The sequence below is a fragment of the Anastrepha ludens genome, chromosome 6 (genome assembly GCF_028408465.1).
Source record: "Anastrepha ludens isolate Willacy chromosome 6, idAnaLude1.1, whole genome shotgun sequence".
NCBI classification, from domain to species: domain Eukaryota; kingdom Metazoa; phylum Arthropoda; class Insecta; order Diptera; family Tephritidae; genus Anastrepha; species Anastrepha ludens.
In genome coordinates this window covers 60600618-60620567 of record NC_071502.1, presented here as the reverse complement: position 1 = coordinate 60620567, position 19950 = coordinate 60600618, and the positions used below count along the sequence as shown (strand labels likewise).

The window sequence follows — 19950 nt, the reverse complement described above, 5'->3', positions numbered from 1 at the left end:
AGTAGCACTTGTTGGCAAGAGAGATTCTGCGTTGGATATCAAGGCTGATATTACTATAGGTGTTAGTGCTGGTTCCTAAATATGCGAAGTCTTTTACAACCTCGAAATTGTAACTATCAACAGTGACGTGGGTGCCGATACGCGAGTGCGCCGACTGTTTGTTGGAAGACAGGAGGTACTTCGTTTTGTCCTCGTTCACCACCAGACCCATTCGCTTTATCCAGTTTGGAGAAGGTAGAACTAACAGCGCGGTTGTTAAGGCCGGCATACGCCAACAATTGTACGCTCTTATAAAAAATCATGCATGAGCGTAAGCAACATCAGATTAAAGAAGTCACACGACAGCGAGCCACCCTGTCTGAAACCTCGTTTGGCTCGCCTCTGCTCGTATTGAGCAACGTCATCTTGCATAGCCGTATTCGTTTTGAGTTTAAAGCGTATACAAAACGAAAATACTATATTAATGCCCCATCGAAAAAGGTGTTGAATCACTTTGAAGAATTGGATGTCGCATCTCTTTTACCTAATTTTTAATGCAAAAAGCTAGAAGAAGACTTAAGCGATTTACGCGCCTTGTCTTCATGACAGCACTATTCAATTTGAAATGGTGGGCATCTGCGTTTATCATCATACAGCAATTTCTGCTGAAATTTCTGCTCAATTGCAAAATATGTATGCGCATATGTGTATGTATGTACATATGTACAAATGTATGCCGGTACAAGTAGGCAATATTCACTGATTTGCAATGAAATGTGTCACTTAACGGCATGGCGCCACGCCTTGTTGCACATCAGCTTGTTGCGCGCTTTGTGGCCAGCAGGAATTCACTGCAAACATGTTCAGGATCAGCACGTTCATTAAAAAGGGAACTTGAAAAGAAAAAAACGCAAAAAAGCATTAGCATTTGCTATTATTGCATGTACGTATGTAGAGATGTGAGTACGAAGCCCCATCCATATATATGCAAACATAATGCTAAATAAAGATAGGCATATTTTATATATATGTATAAGTATGCATGTACGTGTGCCTGTCGTTGACTGAACGTGCGCAATTGAATAATAAAAACACAAACTCATACATGCACGCACTATTAAGCCTCCTGAAGCTTAACTACCAAAAATAGAGCGAATAACAGAAAACACACTCAACACTTGAAGAGTGCGGCTGTGGAATGCAACAGCTGGAATTTCGTATTGTTGCACGCTCATCGTGCTGCTGCGCTGCTGTGCTGCCAATAAATAGTTAGATTTGGAAGTGGCGGCAGACAATGTTGCACAAGTTGATGCGACGCGACTGATGCGGTTGTAGCTGTTGCTCATGATGGTGGTGGCGACGCGGATGAGTCTGACTCCATCATTGACTACAACATTCCGAACTCAATTTAGAGTGGGAATCGTATTTATTTTCACTCTTTGTACGAATGTGTACATATGTTTTGATACTCCGTACAAACGCTGCGCAGCGTGAATTTTACAAAATAGAGCAAACACTTGGTGTCACACCACCGGCAGCCTACTTACGCTCGAATGCCGCGTGCCACAGTGGCTCCAGCACTGCCAAAATCAGTTACAAACGCAGACATGCACACATACAAGCAATATCATAAAAGTGCATACATGCATATGTATGTGTAATTGTACGCATGCCTACTTAGCGGCGCACTGTAGATAAAAAAACACACCCAGTTTCTTGTCTCCAGCAGTAATACCCCAGCCTGCTCTAGTTAGCCAAAGATGCAACCAGTCCCCCAGTCGGCTGAGGAGACTGTTGTCAGCCCGCCGACACGCATACGAAATGACGCTAAGGAATTCCCATTAATACCAACACAATCGAGGCACGTTAACGTGCATGCGCAAACACACACACACACACGGACAAAGCCATGCAAACAAGCACCAAAAACACCGAGAGAAATAAAAAAAGCAGAAGCAAGAAGACAAACCAACTACGAATCCATAATGACAAACAACAACCGCATACGTGCGCCAAGATGTCTCCATCATGCCGTGTTAGGCGGCGGCAGCGACGGCGGCGGTGGCGGTTTCGGCAGCATACAGCAGCAACAGTATATTACTTACTTCGAAAGTCGGGAGGAGGCTAAAGCAGGCATCATTTAAATTCACTTTCAATTCCTCAATGCCAACCAATTGAAACTACGAATGCCACAAAATATTTACAATTACGTACGGCAATCAAAGGCGGTAGCAGCTGCATCAAAAGCAGAAGGGAGGATAAGTAAATGCGCGGGTGGTGAGCAGTGGAAAGTGTACGAATGAGAATGGGAAGGAGACCAAGTCAATGAGGCTGTAAAAATGTCTGGGAAGTTAGGTTGGCCACTGGCCTTAGTGGGTATTGAATTAATTTACTTAAATATTCAGCACTCGTACTTTGAATTACAATATTTTTGAAGAAAATTTATTGCAACGTTAAGCTTTATTTGTACTATTGGATTATTTCGCAAAATATGCACAACTTTTGAAATGTGCTCGACTGTTGCTCGGATTTATTAATCTTTCGTTATGCGCAGTGTTGAAGTAAGAGTAGGCGAGGTATTGGAAATTGATATAAATTCATGTTTTAAACAAAAATAATAATTAGTACTATTATTTATAAAGAAACTAATTACTCGATATACACTATAATTCAAAATACATTCGAAAAATTTTCTGAAAATATTTTAATAACAACGAAGGATTAAAAATTGATACAGGAATTCTTCTTCTTCTTAATTGGCGCGATAACCGCTTACGCGATTTTGGCCGAGATTAACAAAGCGCGCCAGTCGTTTCTTTGTCGTGCTAACCGGCGCCAATTGGACACACCAAGTGAAGCCAAGTCCTTCTCCACCTGATCTTTCCAACGCAGAGGAGGCCTTCCTCTTCCTCTGCTACCACCAGCTGGTACCGCATCGAATACTTTCAAAGCCGGAGCGTTTGTATCCATTCGGACGACATGACCCAGCCAACGAAGCCGCTGGATCTTTATTCGCTGCGCTATGTCTATGTCGTCGTAAAGCTCATACAGCTCATACAGGAATTAAAAGCTAAATTAACAAAAAAAAAATACTAATGATAAAAGTTTATTTCTTTAACTATTACAAAGAAGACAATAGCGGATTTATTTTTTGAAAATTATTTCCTCTCGGATTCACGCTTGGAATCTGGCCTTTTTTTCATTAAGTATGTACTTATATACAAGTATATATACGAGTATATAAGTATGTAAGTAGCTGCTCACTCACATTTTTTATATTTTGTCTGCCCATTCGGAATTCACAGAGAGAACGTAGGTTCGAATATCGGTGAAAGACCAAAATTAAGAAAAAGTTGTTTCTAATAGCGGTCGCCCCTCAGCAGGCAATGGCAAATATACGAGTGTATATCTGCCAAGAAAAAGCTCCTCATAAAAATATATGCCGTTCGGAGTCAGCTTGAAACTGTAGGTCCCTCCATTTGTGGAACAACATCAAGACGCACGCCACAAATAGGAGGAGGAGCTCGGCCAAACACCCAAAAAGGGTGTACGCGCCAATTATATATACATATATATGAGGGGCACGCGTCCGCTCAACGGAGGTTTTTGTTTGATTTGCTATGAAAAAAACTTTAAAGTCTTTTGATAAGAGGTTCGGATCTGCTCAATAGAGGTTTTTGAGTCAGTTTTATGAAAAATAGCTGTCTGCGTCCGGCCAAGAGAGTGTACGTTTAGAAGAAAGTACTTTGATCCGAAATGTATACTAAAAATTTAGTATAGGAAAAAGTGTCCGCCCAAGGAAGGTGTCCGTCTACACAATTTGATAACAGTTTTTTTTTTTTAATTTATTTAACACAGCTTCGCTTAAGAACTTAGTTCGTCAATACGTAAAAAAAATGTATGACATTAAAAGAGAACAGCCACAGGGCTTTGCGAACGAACTATTCGATTTCCGAAATCAGCGCTTATTTAGATAAGTTCGCTTAAAAGGCTGTTTATTATGTATATGAAGTGTTTAAATAGCCTGAATGTTTCTGGACCACAGAATTAAATTAAAATTGGAGTTCCTTAAATATTACTGTTTTTTTTTATTGTTAATCGGACCTTGAGCTCATAAAATGAAAATACGATAACTAAATATTTGGAGGCCACTCAAAAAGCTTGCAACACTACTGAAAATTTTAATATCACCTAACCTGTGTAATTGCGTAAGTTTTAGAGTTAAAAACCTACAATAAAATGCTATTGAAGCAACCAGCAGAAACTAAAAATTGTGTTTGAAGCGAAGCACTTCGATAAGTAGATTTGTACGAAGTATGGACAAAAAGCTCTTGGCTATTAAACATACTTTATTTTATACGCACGCGAAGCCCCGTTCACCCGCTACTTCATAATAAAATGTTTTCTTTGTGTGCTTCTTTTTCTTTGCAGAAACGAATAGTCCCATGTCAGCAAGAAACTTCCCACCTTCGTTTTGGAATAGCAACTATGTGCATCCAGTGCCTGCACCCACACATCCGCAGGTGAGTTCAAATATCTGTACATGCATGTATGTATATATGAATATTTTATTGCGAACAAAAGATAGACACAAAATAAAGAAATCAAAATCAGGCTGCCATGTGTAACTCTGAATATCAATGATTCGGGTATCTATTACACTGCTCCCTAGCAATTTAGCAATTATTGTTCACTGCTCCCTGTAGATGACTTTGTTGTTATTTGTTTTATTTCAGGTTGGCGATTTGTACGCATCGGACGGTGGCTATGCAACCGATCCATGGGTGCCACATGCGGCTGCCGCACATTACGGCTCTTATGCGCACGCTGCACATGCACATGCTGCACACGCGCATGCCTACCACCACAATATGGCGCAATACGGTAGCCTGTTACGGCTGCCACAACAGTATAGCCACGGTACCAGGTATGTACCATATACATATTTTATTAACGTGTACGTATTTACATATTCACATACACACTTACATATGCATATTAGGAAGGAAAATCATTTTCGAAAGTAGAAAATTTTGTATCAGCCCGAGAAAATTTTAATGTATAAGAATTTAAAAGAAATGCAGAAAGAAGTTTCAATTAAAAAATTATTTTCCTTCAGTGGAAACCCAGCTTGGGGTATTAGTAAATAAAATAAAATAAAATAAATAATAAATAAATGTGGCCAACAACGTCGTCATTGATAAACATGAAGCGACGGGACGCCTGGAGACTCATGGCAGTCATAACTGGCTTTTGTTCTGACGGAGAACAAATGGGCATCCCTCACAACACACATTGTCACAGTTGTAAACAACCGGAGAAAAGGGAAACGATTTCCCATTTCCTTCAGCTCTGGGCAAACCGCTGTTCGAGAGTCTCGAATAACTGTCTGGCTTAGATGACAACAACCTAATAAGGTTCTTAAGCCGCACCGATAATAGACATGCTGTAAAGTAAATAACCGTTAAACAAGTTGGTAACGAGGATGTGGCAACAAAATAGTGTGGAAGCGCCAGTTGGATTCTGTATGAATCACCGCTTTAACCATCCAACCAGCCAACACTTCTATTAGGTGTTTGGCCGAGCTGCTCATCCTATTTGTGGTGTGCGTCTTGATGTTGTTCGACAAATGGAGGAAGCTTCAGTTTTAAGCCGAATTCGAACGGCAAATAATTTTTATGAGGAGCTTTTTCATGGCAGAAATGCATTCGCAGGTTTGTCATTGCCTGCCGAGGTGTGACAGCTTTTGGGAAAAATTCTGCTGTTTCATGCACGGATATTCGAACCTAATTTACACTGAAATTTACATTCAACAAAAGAAGTCAATTGTGAAAACTCAACGTGCGTATAAAAAATTAAATAATGTGAAAAATGCGCCTTCTAAGAACACCATTAAACGTTTGTACGAAAGGTTTTCGACTGGTGATGCTCTTTCTAATCCAAAGAGGCCAAATCAAAACCGACCAAGGCGTCGCCAAGGACATTCCAAAATCTCTGTTCTCAGCAGTTGGGCATTGCTGGGACCACTTTACAACGAATTATCCGCATTGATTTGCATTTATTCCCGTATAAGATTCAATTGACACAAATATTGTTGCCTGCGGACAAGCCTCGTCGATTGGAATGGGCCCAAAGAGTCATCGAAATACGTCGGGTACGTCGAATATGGGCAACCCTGAAAGTGGTAGAAAATAATTCTTCAAAAATATATTCTACTTCAAAGATGGGCTCACCTAATATTACCACCTATGTACATATGTATATATGAATATGTATGCATAATATTGTTTTGTATATATAAGGATGAATAACCATATTCTCCTATTCGTATCATTCCCGAATAAATTATAATATTTTATGTAATAAATATGTACGTACATATCTCGAAGACAGCCAATAATGTTAATGTAAATATTTTTTTCTAAGAAATTTTTCTCATTGCAGACTGCATCACGACCAACAGACCGCGCATGCGCTCGAAAGTGCGGCAGCCTATTCCAGTTACCCCACAATGGCAGGTGAGCAAGCACAAAAGCATATAAATACACATATAAGCATATACATGTGTACTTTTCCTCGCCCCTAAAGCGATAATGGGAGAACAGATATTAAATTATTTAAATAAAAATTATTTTTACCAAACTAGCATTAAAGAAGGAAACCAATTTTTTTAATCTCCCTAATGGTTATACGTTTAGATGTACATATATATATATAACATATGGTATATGTACATTAGGCCGGGCCGATTTGGGGGGAGGCAAAAAAATCGCCATTGCTCTGTGAAAATCATATTCTAGGGATCAAAATAAGAAACTTTGCCAAAGGAACCATACCTCTAAAACGAATTCTGATGTCCCCCAATTTGGGTCGAACTTTTTAGTTTCTTTTCTCATGGAAAGGTAAAAAATGGTGATATTGTGAAATTATTGTATGGGGAACCCCTCAGAGGAGTTCCAGGGGGTGTGACACTGGCATTGGTGGATCGGCCGTCCAAAGTTAGTGGGGGTCGGTCATACATTTGGACTCGATTGAAGCACTCTAAATGGGTCAAAGTGGGAAATGGGGGGACATCAGAATTCGTTTTAGAGATATGGTTCCTTCGGCAAAGTTTCTTATTTTGATCCCTAGAATACGATTTTCACAGAGCAATGAGCGATTTTTAAATCGACCCGCCCTAATGTACATAGATAAGTATAAAATATTATAGTTAAGTTTTTTTGTTATAGTCTGTAAGGTGATAGATTTCTTCGGCTCCGACACGTGAAGGGAACACCAACTTCGGCTTGTCAATAGAGCGATATCAAAAATGATAAATTTTGTACAGTGACCCTATGACCCAAAAAAAATTATTTGTGATTACTTCGCCCCAGTATCTTGTTAGAAATGTAGAGGAAATAATTTTCACCATTCTAACAGAGAAAGCAAGTGGAATTTTTGGTGCAAGACTATCGCAAATTTCCTAAGCCTCCAGCAAAAACAAATGCAAATATCTTCTCATGTCACTTCTTATAACAGTACAGATCTTTTCAAATACAGTCGACTCTCGTTAATTCGACATTCGAGAGACTCTTAAAATATTGCCAATTATCGAGTGTTTGAAATATTAAATGGTTCGACAATTTAAGAGAAAATAAATAAAACTTCGAATTATCAAGTGTTCTTATTTAGCTGCTAATGTTTTACATATTCATAATGTGAATTAATTAATCTTTGAAAAGAACTCATTTAGTTGAGTTCCTCGAGTTGCCTCGAAGCACATTGCTGCTGCTCAGACTTTTCAATAATTTTTTTTAAAGAGCAAAAGCGCTTGATATGCTGTTTCATCAGTTTCGTTTTGTAGACAAAAGCTTTGTAAGTTATCGAATGAGGCTCTTGCTACCTTAACTGACACCTTTGTCAAAGATTCTGATGTATCCTCTTCATCTTCATCGTTGCTCTTTTCATGCGTATCTGTATTTGTAAGACACCCTTCAATTGCCGCAAAGTTTTGTACGTTTAGAGTAGACGCGAACTTTTTGCTTTTTCCTTTAACAAAGTTCCGATAATAGATACTTTTTGTCCTCTACACTGTCTAAGCGAAATTACCAGGCTTTGTTCCAGACGAGGAGATTCACCTTCAGTTGTTCTTTTCCATGCTCCAGCAGTTTGAGCAGCAGTAACTTTCTCCTTGTTCTTTATTATGGTAGAGTAGTAAGAGGAATCATAAATTCTTTTGCAGCATCGCTTTTCTTCTCACCTCCCACTACTTTTTCAATTAATTTCTTCTTTTCAGCAATCAACAAACATTTATACTTTTTAGGACTCATATTTAATACAAACTTTTAATCTGTATACCAACGAAGCGATTCGTGCGGAAGCGTGCGTCAAAATGTGCCTATGTTCTATGCGTAATACGCAACCACGCGTAGTAAATGTATTTTCAGGAGAGTCCCAAAATTCAAAGTTGTTTCTAGCACACCATGAAACTTTGCAAATTTGGATTGTCGAGTGTTTGGCCATATGAGTTCGAATTACCGCGTCGTAGCAATGATTTTTTCATTCGAATCACCGAGTTCATAAAAATGTATGGACATAATTCGAAATATAAAGAGATTTTGTATGGGACTCGTGATAACTTTGAATTAATGAGAGGTTCGAAATATCGCAGGTTTGAATTACCGAAAGTCGACTGTATTATATATCACATTCACTGTTACTTTGGCTTTCGACACATTCTGCGGGACGTCGTATACTTTTGGCACTAAAAAGCGAAATTTCTACAGAATAAAAAAGTAGGTGACCCCGAAAAATAAATGCCATTTGTGGATAGTTGTAGAGGCAAAATTAGGTAATTTTTTACAATTTTTTGAAACTTTTTTATTGACTTCAAATATTTACATCCATATGTAAGTATATATTCAAACTTGAGAGTGCCCGTAGTCTTTTTCTGGCGGAAACAGCTAGCTTCCTTCCTGGGAAGCTGGTTAAAGTCAATAGCTATTACTTAAATATGTCATTTCAACCAACAGACAGAGTCAGAGCAGAGCCCATGCGGCTTGTAAGCAAATATCAAGTCAACTATTTACTTACATATGTGTTTACGCCTGCGGGAGAATGGCCACATACAATCACCTGGTCCTTGTTTCGTCCCTCTTTGTTTTGCCTCGATTTGATTGTAGTTAGAATTTATGTTTACAAATATCCTTTTTAATATGTATACGTATATATATGGTATATACATACATATGTTAATATGGCAGTTGCTATGACAACCCCAGCTGTTATAATTATTCAAAGCGACATAGCGACCCTTTTCAACGATTGAAACTCCGCAAAGAGAAAAGGATGTGCGTTAAACCATACATGCACATAAACCTGAGTTGCATACATAAAAATATAAATACTTATGCATACATATTCACCTTTTCTGCGGGTGTAAAGTATATGCGGCTCCGTTTGTTAAGCTTTTTTGGTGGTTGCTGTGTCCCTGAGTTACCCTGACGAATTTCATTCAAGCATACAGATTCTTTGCCACACCATACGTGTATATGTAGATGTTTGAATATACATACATATGTGTTCATTCAACTCGCCACATGCTAGGTCGAAAGGACATAAGCCATCAAACAATAAAAATGGCCGCCAAGCAGGAATGTCCCCGTCGTGAAATGAAAACAACTTTTCCAACCATTTGCTGCAAGTTGCTCATTCCCTGCAAACACCCTCACCATGAAAAATTCATATGGAGCATTCACCAAAATGAACATTCATTAAAGGAAATATGTATGTATATATGCAATAAATGTTGCTTTATTTTCTTTGGTTACAACATGAAAATATATTCAATGGTTCAGGTAAAATTTCACATCTGACAATATTTGAATAGTTAAAAAAAAATTAAAATAGGGCAAAATACAATTTGATGCTGTCGAATCATTAAATATTAAATAAGCATACTGTACAAATACATATTTACTTATTATCAGTCTCAATACACACCCTCTCCTATCCCTACAACGGTCTCTACACTTACATGAATGAATACTCACCTTTTCCAGGCAGTGCTGGAAGCCTACGCCCGTCAGATCCTTCTGCTCGCTTAACTCTTTCTCTTTCAAATCTTCAAAGCGCTCAAATCTTGTTCTAAACATGCAAATATCACCTAATGAAATATATAGAAGAAGTGCAACGCAAGATTCGGCGAATGAAGCGGACGGTCTAACACTGCCATACTTTACTTGGCAAGAAACCTCTTGATTTGGTGAAGAACCCACGATTTGTCCTTCCCCAATTTCTTATTATTTTACATAGTTCAGCATGAATGTGAAGGCAGTAATGTTGTCATATAACTCTTTCACTAAATTATAAGTTCCAGTAACAATTTTCCAAACTTCAAATTTCAAAACCATTCGTGGTTTGTCTACAGAAGTAGAAGTGCTGCATTCGAAATGGAAGGTGTCACTCTAAACAGCTGACGGTAGCAAATGTACTTCTTCTACGAAAAGTTCATACGTAGTTGATTTGTTTTTTCAAATTAATTTTTGTCTCACGTTTGCTGAGGAAAATAAAAAATATATTAGGTGTGCAACTAAGTTCTCGAAGTTTTTTTGATGAAAATACAACTTTATTCTGAAAAAATGGTTACGAGAGAATCATTGAAAGTATTGCCCATCGCTGGCTACTACTTGTTCCCATCTTTCTAGTAGATCTCATATACTGTTCATCTTTTGTTTTCCACGGATCAAGCCATTCTTTGATGTCTTCATATGAATGGAATTGCTAGTCAACTAGACCATGTGCCATTGATCGGAACAGGTGATAATCCGACGGCGCAATATTTGGAGAATATGGCGGGTGGGGTAAGATTTCCCATTTCAGTGTTTCCAGGTAGGTTTTAACGGGTTTGGCAACGTGAGGCCGAGCGTTGTCATGCTGTAGAATAACTTTTTCATGCCTCTCCGCGTATTGCGGCCGCTTCTCGCGCAGTGCTCGGCTCAATCGCATGAATTGAAGTCGATACCGATCCCCAGGGATGGTTTCGCTTGGTTTTAACAGTTCATAATAAATAGAAACTTGGTCCCACCAAATACATAGCATAACCTTCGAAGGCCGAGGCGACGACGTAGAAGCATGACCGGGCAGTTCCCATGACTTTCTTTTCTTTGGATTGCTGTAATGAATCCATTTTCCATCACCCGTCACGATGCGATGAAGAAAAGCCTTCCTTTTTTGCCGCTGGAGCATTTGTTCACAGGCGAAAAACGACATTCAACATCCCTTGGTTTTAACTCATAAGAAACCCAAGTCCCCTGCTTCTGAATCATTCCCGAAGCATGAAAATGCTTGGAAATGGATTGGCGGCTAACTCTGAAAATGGATTGGCGGGTAACTCAAGCAAACTCTTCTTGAGTTTGGCACGGATCCTCATTCAGCAATGCCTCCAATTCAGCGTCTTGGAAGGTTTTTGGACTTCGTTCACGCGGACGGTCGTCAACATTAAAGTCACCGTCTTTGAAGTGACGGTACCATTCTCGGCAGGTTGTTTCACTTAAAGTAGCATCTCCTTAAACTTTTTGTAGCTCTCGATGCGCTTCAGCCGCCGTTTTTTCGAATGAAAGAGGAAAATCAACACTTCCCGCAAATGACGATTATTCGGCACAAAATCAGACGTTTGCACAAAACCAAAAGTATATGATACCAAAACAAAATCACTAATGTGTCGAAGCAGTTTGCTTATCATATGTCTAAGCTTGGTTTATGACGTTTAGGTTATGTTAGAAACGATTAGCACACACTGCTGGCGGCATCTATTGACCTTAGAACTTAGTTGCGCACCTAATATTCAGGTACAAAGAGTACAGTATACATAGAACAAAGGCATCGCATAGATGCATTCAAATTAAGGCAATCTTTAAAATATCAAAGACTCCAAAGACTGTCATTTGTTTAAGTTTTTTCGGAATATGTGCAGAATTTTGCAAATTTTTCCTAAGTTTTAAATACGTAACACTGTCTTAAAAATAATTATCTTGGCAAGTAGCAAGAAACTCTGTATAGGAGAGAGTTTGTTTGGGATTCCTGTGCTCAAAACGAATTTTTTTAATTTTTCTAGTGATAAAATTTATTGATTTTTGTTCAAGCTCTGGTAGCGATGCATTCAAATTGTTTTAAGATTTTGCAATTTCCGTTAATTAATTTATTTTGTACACACAATATGAGATTTAAATTTGTATGTGAAATGCTACGCGCCCTTTTCTAAAACCTATCATTTTTCACCATGAGTACGGTATATAAAATTTAAGCAAAGTTTGAATACCTTTTTGATTTTAACATTTTGGACCATATCTCAGATGACACTTCCTATACCATATGGGGGTTAACATGCTCTAAAGGAAGTTATTTCCTTCAAATCGGTGCATGATTCGTTGAAATCGGGCGAACAATACACTCAAAAATGGGTTTAAGTATTTTACTGTGGCATATGAGGATTCTTCTTCGGAATCCCTAATTTTATTAAAAAATGGGGAATGTTCTAGGCAATTGTTTGCTTGCAGAGTAGCTGCCAAAGATTCAGTAAAATCCTCTAGAATTTGGCACGGTTATTGGTCTACCAGTCCAGTCCAACAATATGAAAAAAAAACAAATTACTTTCTAGCTTCGCACAGTAGGCTTCGGAAATGTATTAGTTCGACTAGTCGACAAATTCACAGAAATAATCGAAAAATTATTTTTAAATGCCAACAGTTATGCGCTAGCATGCATTCCTTTATTTTTGCCCAAATAACGATGTTCCATCTGTATTATGTCTTCGTGGAACCTTTCGGCATGCTCATCACTAATAGCTCCTAAACATATCTTAGAACATCTTCCAGTTGTAATTTTAAATTGGAGAGTACGCAAACAAGTGTAATATTAATATAAAAAAATTGAAAATATATACGTGAAGTCAGTATTATTTTAAAGCCAGCAGTTTTACTTATAAAACAAGCGAATTTTGAAATTCTGCAGTACAAATCAAAGGTAGACGCAGTGTTGCCAATTTAGCGACTTTGTCGCTGGAATTGACTTTTGCTTGAGTCTTGGCGACAAAAAAAAAGTTTTGACGACAAAAATGATTTAGCGACTTATCTGGCGACTTTTGGAGAGCAAATCAAAACCATTTTAGGCAATAGATACTTTTCTGTCAACTTGATTACCCGTGAATGCCCTTTACCTTCCATACTCTAGAGAAACAATTTACTGACTATAGATAAAATAACGCACTACCTATTGGTTGAAAATTTTGATTTTCAATCCGTCGCCATTTTTTTCAAATGAAAATTTTCGAAATTCCGTACGTACAACGATAACTACATTTATACAAATTAACAAGCACTTTCAATTTTTAATTCCAGATTATCCGTTTTCGCGTAATCGATGCGACCATGGAGGAGGAAATGCTCCACCAGATTGTTCATAACTTTTTTTTTAATTAATATTTTTCCATAAAAATTTAGGATGACAGTCTTTAATGGACACTTAATAAAATAAAAAAAATCCGATCCACAAATTCCTTCATTTCCCCCTAAAAAAAATCACTTATTTCTTTGGCTGTCACAGTGGTGACAGCGTAGCTTTTATATGCCACTTTTTCTTTACTATGCTTAAATATATTTTATAAATCCATTTCAAGATTTAATTAATAATAATATGGTAAATTATTATATGATTTGCCTGGTTTTATTATAAAAGCGTAATAGTTAATATTATTAATTTTATAAATTTTCAAATTTCCATTTGAATCCAGTACTGGATCAACTTCGTAAATAACTTTTTCAACATTTCTTGAATCACTCGTGGTTTCCAATGATATTTTAAAGACACAAATGTTTTTCAGACACAAATTAACAAAGCGTTAGAAAATTTAGTAGATTTATCTAATCATCATAAAAAAAAACAGTATTTCAGGAGATTGAAACTAACTTCCGTTGATCTCGAATTTCAGTAGAGTTGGTATTACTGGTTTAATTATTATTCATATAAAAATTTTAAGTCCGCAGATGGCCTCTTGTGCACCTCTCAGAATGAAATGTAGGATCCGCACCTGATGGAGTTAGCGACTTTCTAGCGACTTTTGATATTGGCCCTAGCGACTCAGATTTATTGGCGTTGGCAACAGTGGGTAGACGTGGGCAAGAGGGGGGGCGATCGGGTACCGGGCCCGGAGTTTTCAGAGGGGCCCGGACTCGGGATTATACGTATTTATATGAATTAGACATCATTGGAAAGGGCCCGCATTTGCAATTTTCCCTCGGGGCCCGGATATGCTCTCCACGGCCCTGGTAAGAGTTATAAATATTTTAAATTATTAATTGAGTATATATGTACATCTGTTTCAGAAAATTCTTTTTCTTTATATTTTGACTACTCAATACGAAATATTTTTTTGTTTGTGAGCATCTAAACCTTCTGAATGTCCCTTATCATTCAGCGGTGAGGTGTAGCCGTAACGTCTCCCATCTTCTCCTATTCCACAAATAAACTTCTTTTTAACACATTTAAAACCGCTTCTCGCCACCTCTTTTTGGGGGTTTGGCCGAGCTCCTCCTCTTATTTGTGGCGAGCGTCTTTATGTTGTTCCACAAATGGAAGGACCTACAGTTTCAAGCCGACTCCGAACGGCAAATATTTTTATGAGGAGCTTTTTCATAGCAGAAATACACTCGGAGGTTTGCCATTGCCCGTCGAGGGGCGACCGCTATTAGAAAAAACTTTTTCCTCATTTTGGTCTTTCACCGAGATTCGAATCTACGTTCTCTCTGAATTCCGAATGGTAGTCACGCACCAACCCATTCGGCTACGGCGGCCGTCGTAATCGGTCTTTCAAAATTTGGTCGGTCATCCGTCGTTGCATCTACAACTGCAACAACCTCGGTATTTGTGTGCCGGCATCTTACTTGAAAATTAGTAGTCAATGTCTTTGAAAACTGCTTCTTGCATGTCGACTTTCATGCTCTCCGTAAACTTAACACAAATGCGATAATTTTTATACAACGTTTTATGGAAATAATTCAATCGCAGTCCTTAAAGGTTGGACAACGATTTTGACCGATGGTTCAAGTACTGACCATTGTACAACTTTTGCTGTGGTAGAAAAAAATGGAAGCCTAATATCCAATGGTTGGCTGACTCCAAATATCTTCATTTTTTCTACGGAGGCATTGGCTATCCTCTAAGCGTCAGAGTATGCAACAAATAGTAAGGGCAAATTCCTAATATGTACAGACTGACAGGCTGTCTAGCGCTAAAAAATACCTTTAGTGATAATCAGATTGTTTGTCAGACTACTGCATTTGGAGCTATGGTACCATCCACTCTATTAAATAATGTTCAGATTAAATATATTAATATATCACCATATTTAAAATGTACAGTTAGAAATAAGTCATTTTGTAATTGTCATTAAGCACTGAGAGCCCTAGTTAAGTTAAGGTTATAGGGAACTCGTATAAGTCCCGTATAAATAATTTTTCTGTTAGTATACTATTATAATATTCCGAAAAGTATTAGTAAAAGTTCTTTTCGAGCATTTTTCTTAAAAATTGTGGCTTCATATGGGGTATATGAATATGATTTTTGCATACTATGCTTGATGACACTAAATAAATCTTTTAATAAATGCATTTTACCAGGTTATTCGAAAAGTTGCCCATTCTCCTAAGTCATTCATTTGCTGTTTCTATATTTGATTATACTTTTTAATTAAATACCACTTTTTTACTGTCGTTTTAGGCCTTGAGGCGCAAGTACAGGAGTCATCAAAGGATCTTTACTGGTTTTGAATTAACGTGGAACGTTAAATTAAGATACGCAATGTAAAATACAAAACACACACACTCAAACACATACAAAACCAAAATCTATTCGCAAACGATTTTTGATTTGCTAATTGAAAGCCGATAACTGGTACATAAATCATCGTTAATTCAATTCTCGAAGTTTAAAGCTTACATAGAATAAATATAGGAGAAAACACTAACACAGCCAATGTGCAAATCTGTATGTATGTATATGTAATTATCTGTATTTGCCCGTTTGGTAGTATGTGTTAATATAATTTTAAGTTAAGCAAAAACATCGATACTTACTGCAGCACGTCTACATGTGTGTACATACACATACATATGTATATGCACCTGTAGTAGCAGCATTAATTAAATTAATTGCTTAAATTAAAAAGGGAATTCACTTGAATTTTTTCAGTGCTGCAGAATAATGCAACCGTTTCGGAACTACGTATCTATTTAATGACTGTAGCGCAAAAGTAATACGAGTAATACAATTTGCAAACAGACATTATGCTCGCCCCTGAAAGCGCAAACTATGTATAGGCAGAAAATTATTTCTTTATCGAAACTTTCAAACATCACATCGGTGTGCATATGTATGTATATGCATGTATGAACACCTTGTGTTTACATGTACATATACGAAAAATATATGTGGCGCAAAATTAATCACCCCATCGGAAGATTTATATAATAATTTCGGCAAATGGCTTCGCTGCAGTGTAAAGTACAAACAGACTACCAAAGGTCGAAATAAAGATTTCCATCACTCAAATATTTTTGTTTTTATTTAGTAAAAACTCTATTTAAAGTCAACCTTGGATGATTAATTTTGCGCCACTTTGTACATGCATACATATGTGCGCATTCACATGTAATTTTTAAGCTGCTGTATTCGAAAACTTTAAACTTTGTCGGGCTCTTTTTAAAAATGTATATCTATTCATAATGCGGAGGAAAAGTACTTATTAATACATACATACTCTGTACATATAAAAATATATTTATATGTGCTTGTTCGATTTTATGTTTCAAACAAATATTAAATGATATACTTAAAAATATTATAAAATATTGCAATAAATTGTAAGACACTTCATAGTTAAGAAATTGTAATAATAATTATTATCGTAACTTCGTCTAAGTTCTTTAGAAAATAAATCAAATGTAAAAAAGAAATAAATCAATTTCAATTCGAAAAGTAAAGTTTTCAATAAGTATTTGGGAATAATGGTTTGAGTCCACGCAGAAGGTAAGTATGTATGTATGTGGTGTTAAACTGATGAGCAACACTACGAACGAACGGACTAAAACGACATTAAGCAACACTGCACAACGAATAATAGGACTAGATTGACTGAACACTTGACGAAGAGGACATTGCTGAAAAAACGATAGAAACGAGCTGACGTTGATTTGCATACAGGGGCACAGAACGGACGGACCACCATAGTCGTACGAGTACTGTAGCAAATTACCTTGTAATATTTAACATAAGAATAAAAATGCGAAAAGAAATAAAAGACTTGTTGTTAATTTCATTTTTTTTTTCTATAAAAAGTGATTGCAGGTACTAGTCCGAGATATTTGGGCCGAATATTATCTAACTTGAAACTCTTAAACACGACTGGCAATTCGTTGCCTCAGACAGCGAGAGAAAACTATCGAGATGTTTAACAATGGCTGGGCATGTTTTAGTTGTTTTTGTTGTTGTAGCTGCATAAACATTCTCCATACATATACGGGGAATGCTGCTGAAGTGACAGTCCTTGGTCGGATATAAATCCGGGCCGTTCCGGTTACGCAGAACCGACTGTCGTGGGAACGGCTCAATAGTTTAGATTTTTATATATGAGCCATTTTCTTTGAAATTCGGGTAAGTCCATTAGTTAATGATAAAAATGACAATTTACTATAAACTTTTTCCAAAAAAATTGCGAATTTTCGTAGTTAAAGAAAATACACATATAATCACTTTAAAAATGGTGAAGCTCCACTTTCCTCAAAGAAATACTACTACTTCTTAAGAATTGTAGTTCTACATTTTTATAGTTTCCCGGAATTTCGGTTTTCCCCGTGTATTATAGAATATAAGGTCATCCAGGGCTGCCCAAGAAATTGCAAAGCATTGAAGCATTTAGAAACTGTATCCACCCAACAACATGTAGCCTGCAGCGAAATGTGCACTGGAAAAAATGTAAATTTGAAATTGGCTTTAATGTGATTTCAAGTTATTCAGTCCCCCATGAACAGCGTAGAAATTATCGAACATAAATCTATATTTTCTATTTATTAATTTAAATTTTGGGCACTCTCATCTAACAAATGATACCGATTTTTGAAGTATCGAGACTCATTGTAGAATATTATTCTGTCATAAAACAATGCCGAAAATGTAAATATTTTTGCATGAAATGAAACGAGCTGATTTTGTTTCTTCAAAACCCTTAGAAGATGCGATTCGAGGAATTATTTCATTAAAAAAATTATTACACTAAACATTTTTTAGAAATTTAATGTTGAAAAAATACAAAACTAATGTAATAACATATATCCGTATTTTTCAAATTATTCAAATGATAAACCTTGAATGTCTTCATATAAAAGAAAATGGACTTACGCCACTTTCAAAGAAAACGGCTCATCTATTATTTAAATTCAACGCAACTTTTGGCGACTAGCAATTCATCTACGAGAGAAAAGATCGAGAACCATAGAGATGTTTGAACAATCGAGACAATTCACTAAAAGAGATATGAAAATAACCAAATTAACCCTGTCGAAACTTCGTTATAAGCCTGGTAATGCTTTAGTTTGGTGCAGTCCTAGTTTTGTCGCATGAGGTGGAGAAGCCAAAGTACCGCAGGTACTCAAACAAATAATCAAGTTTCACTTGAGAGTGTCGAACGATAGTTGGTGGTTTTTACGTTGAATGAAGGCAGCTTGGGTGTTTATGCGCGCATTCATTATAAGGAGAAAATTCACAAAATCTCCAGCAAAAAGATCGTTAAAAATCATCACTTTATAATATTAAAATTCAATATTCTATACAACTGCATATTCGAAAATTTTCTAAAGATTCTGATTAAAATATGGGAAATTTCGAAGAAAACTTGTTGAATTTTTTTAATATGTACAATACAAAGTTTGAAACTTTGGTTTATATGAGATGATATAAATAAGAAGGCAAATAAATTGTCAAAAGTTGTCAACAAGTCCTAATGCCATAGTTATTTAACACTATGTATTCACCTTCGAAATCATTGCCATGCCTAACTTTTAAGGGATTGTTGACAAATTTGCACCGATTATAGTCAAGGTATTGATCCGCCCATTCCATTAAGTTCCTTTGTGTCAAGACATTCAGTAAATAAGGGCTCTCAATGGAAATCCATCTCGTTGTCTATGCTGTCCCATCCAAAGAGAATCAGCCCATGCTGCTCTTTCGGTCCTGAAATTATCTGGTTGTCAATTAAGATATTCATATTGGAATTAAGAGTAGTGGGTTCAACTGCCCCACTAAGAAAATGCTGCAGTAATCTGGGAGCTGGTGCGACTGTTGATAATTAAGTTCTTATAATACGAAAGTTTGTACTAGATCCCCAATTTCCTCCATCCATCTTGCTTTGTGATCACATGCATTTCTTTCTTGAAATTGGCCTGACGAATAACGTGCTTTGAACTATCTCACTTCTCTTATAGATGGCCCTGCAAGTATTTCGGACATGGTATTAAATTTTGTTGGCTTATTTATAGGCTTGAATATAATAAAAAGTAAACTGTGAAGAAAAAGTAAAAAAAAAAATAATAATTATGAGATTAATTCAATGCTGAATATTTTGGTACGGAATTTTTTAAAGTTAAATAAGTTCGCTTCTTTTTAACATTTTTATAATTTTTTTTTTTTTTTTTTGATTATTTAAATAAAATATACTTTACAAAAATTCAAATTTTTAAGAAAAATGTTTTGTTATTTGTGAAAAGCACACGCTCAATAAGTTTTCAAGTTATATTCAACTACGTACAGAGAACCGTGTGCCTACTTCCTAACGTAACGACACTTAAGGTTAAATTAAAGGTGCCATACCATAATGTCAAACCATAACCGCATCTTTACAATAACGATGTTTATTGTCATCTATTAGTGGTGCCATAGCTATAA

The 19950-nt window shown here is 36.7% G+C and overlaps 1 protein-coding gene across 2 annotated transcripts in view; it reads left to right on the top strand.

Moving 5' to 3' along the window:
- The window catches only part of LOC128866802 (protein vestigial), a 64079-nt gene extending 47157 nt beyond the window's left edge, over nucleotides 1-16922 (top strand). For both annotated transcript variants that reach the window (XM_054107791.1, XM_054107790.1), the window contains 4 exons: nucleotides 4411-4502; nucleotides 4716-4906; nucleotides 6424-6497; nucleotides 15733-16922. In XM_054107791.1, coding sequence (XP_053963766.1) covers nucleotides 4411-4502; nucleotides 4716-4906; nucleotides 6424-6497; nucleotides 15733-15782 — 407 coding nt within the window. In that variant the 3' untranslated portion in view covers nucleotides 15783-16922. The remainder of the gene's footprint in view (nucleotides 1-4410; nucleotides 4503-4715; nucleotides 4907-6423; nucleotides 6498-15732) is intronic.
- Nucleotides 16923-19950: the final 3028 nt, after the last annotated feature.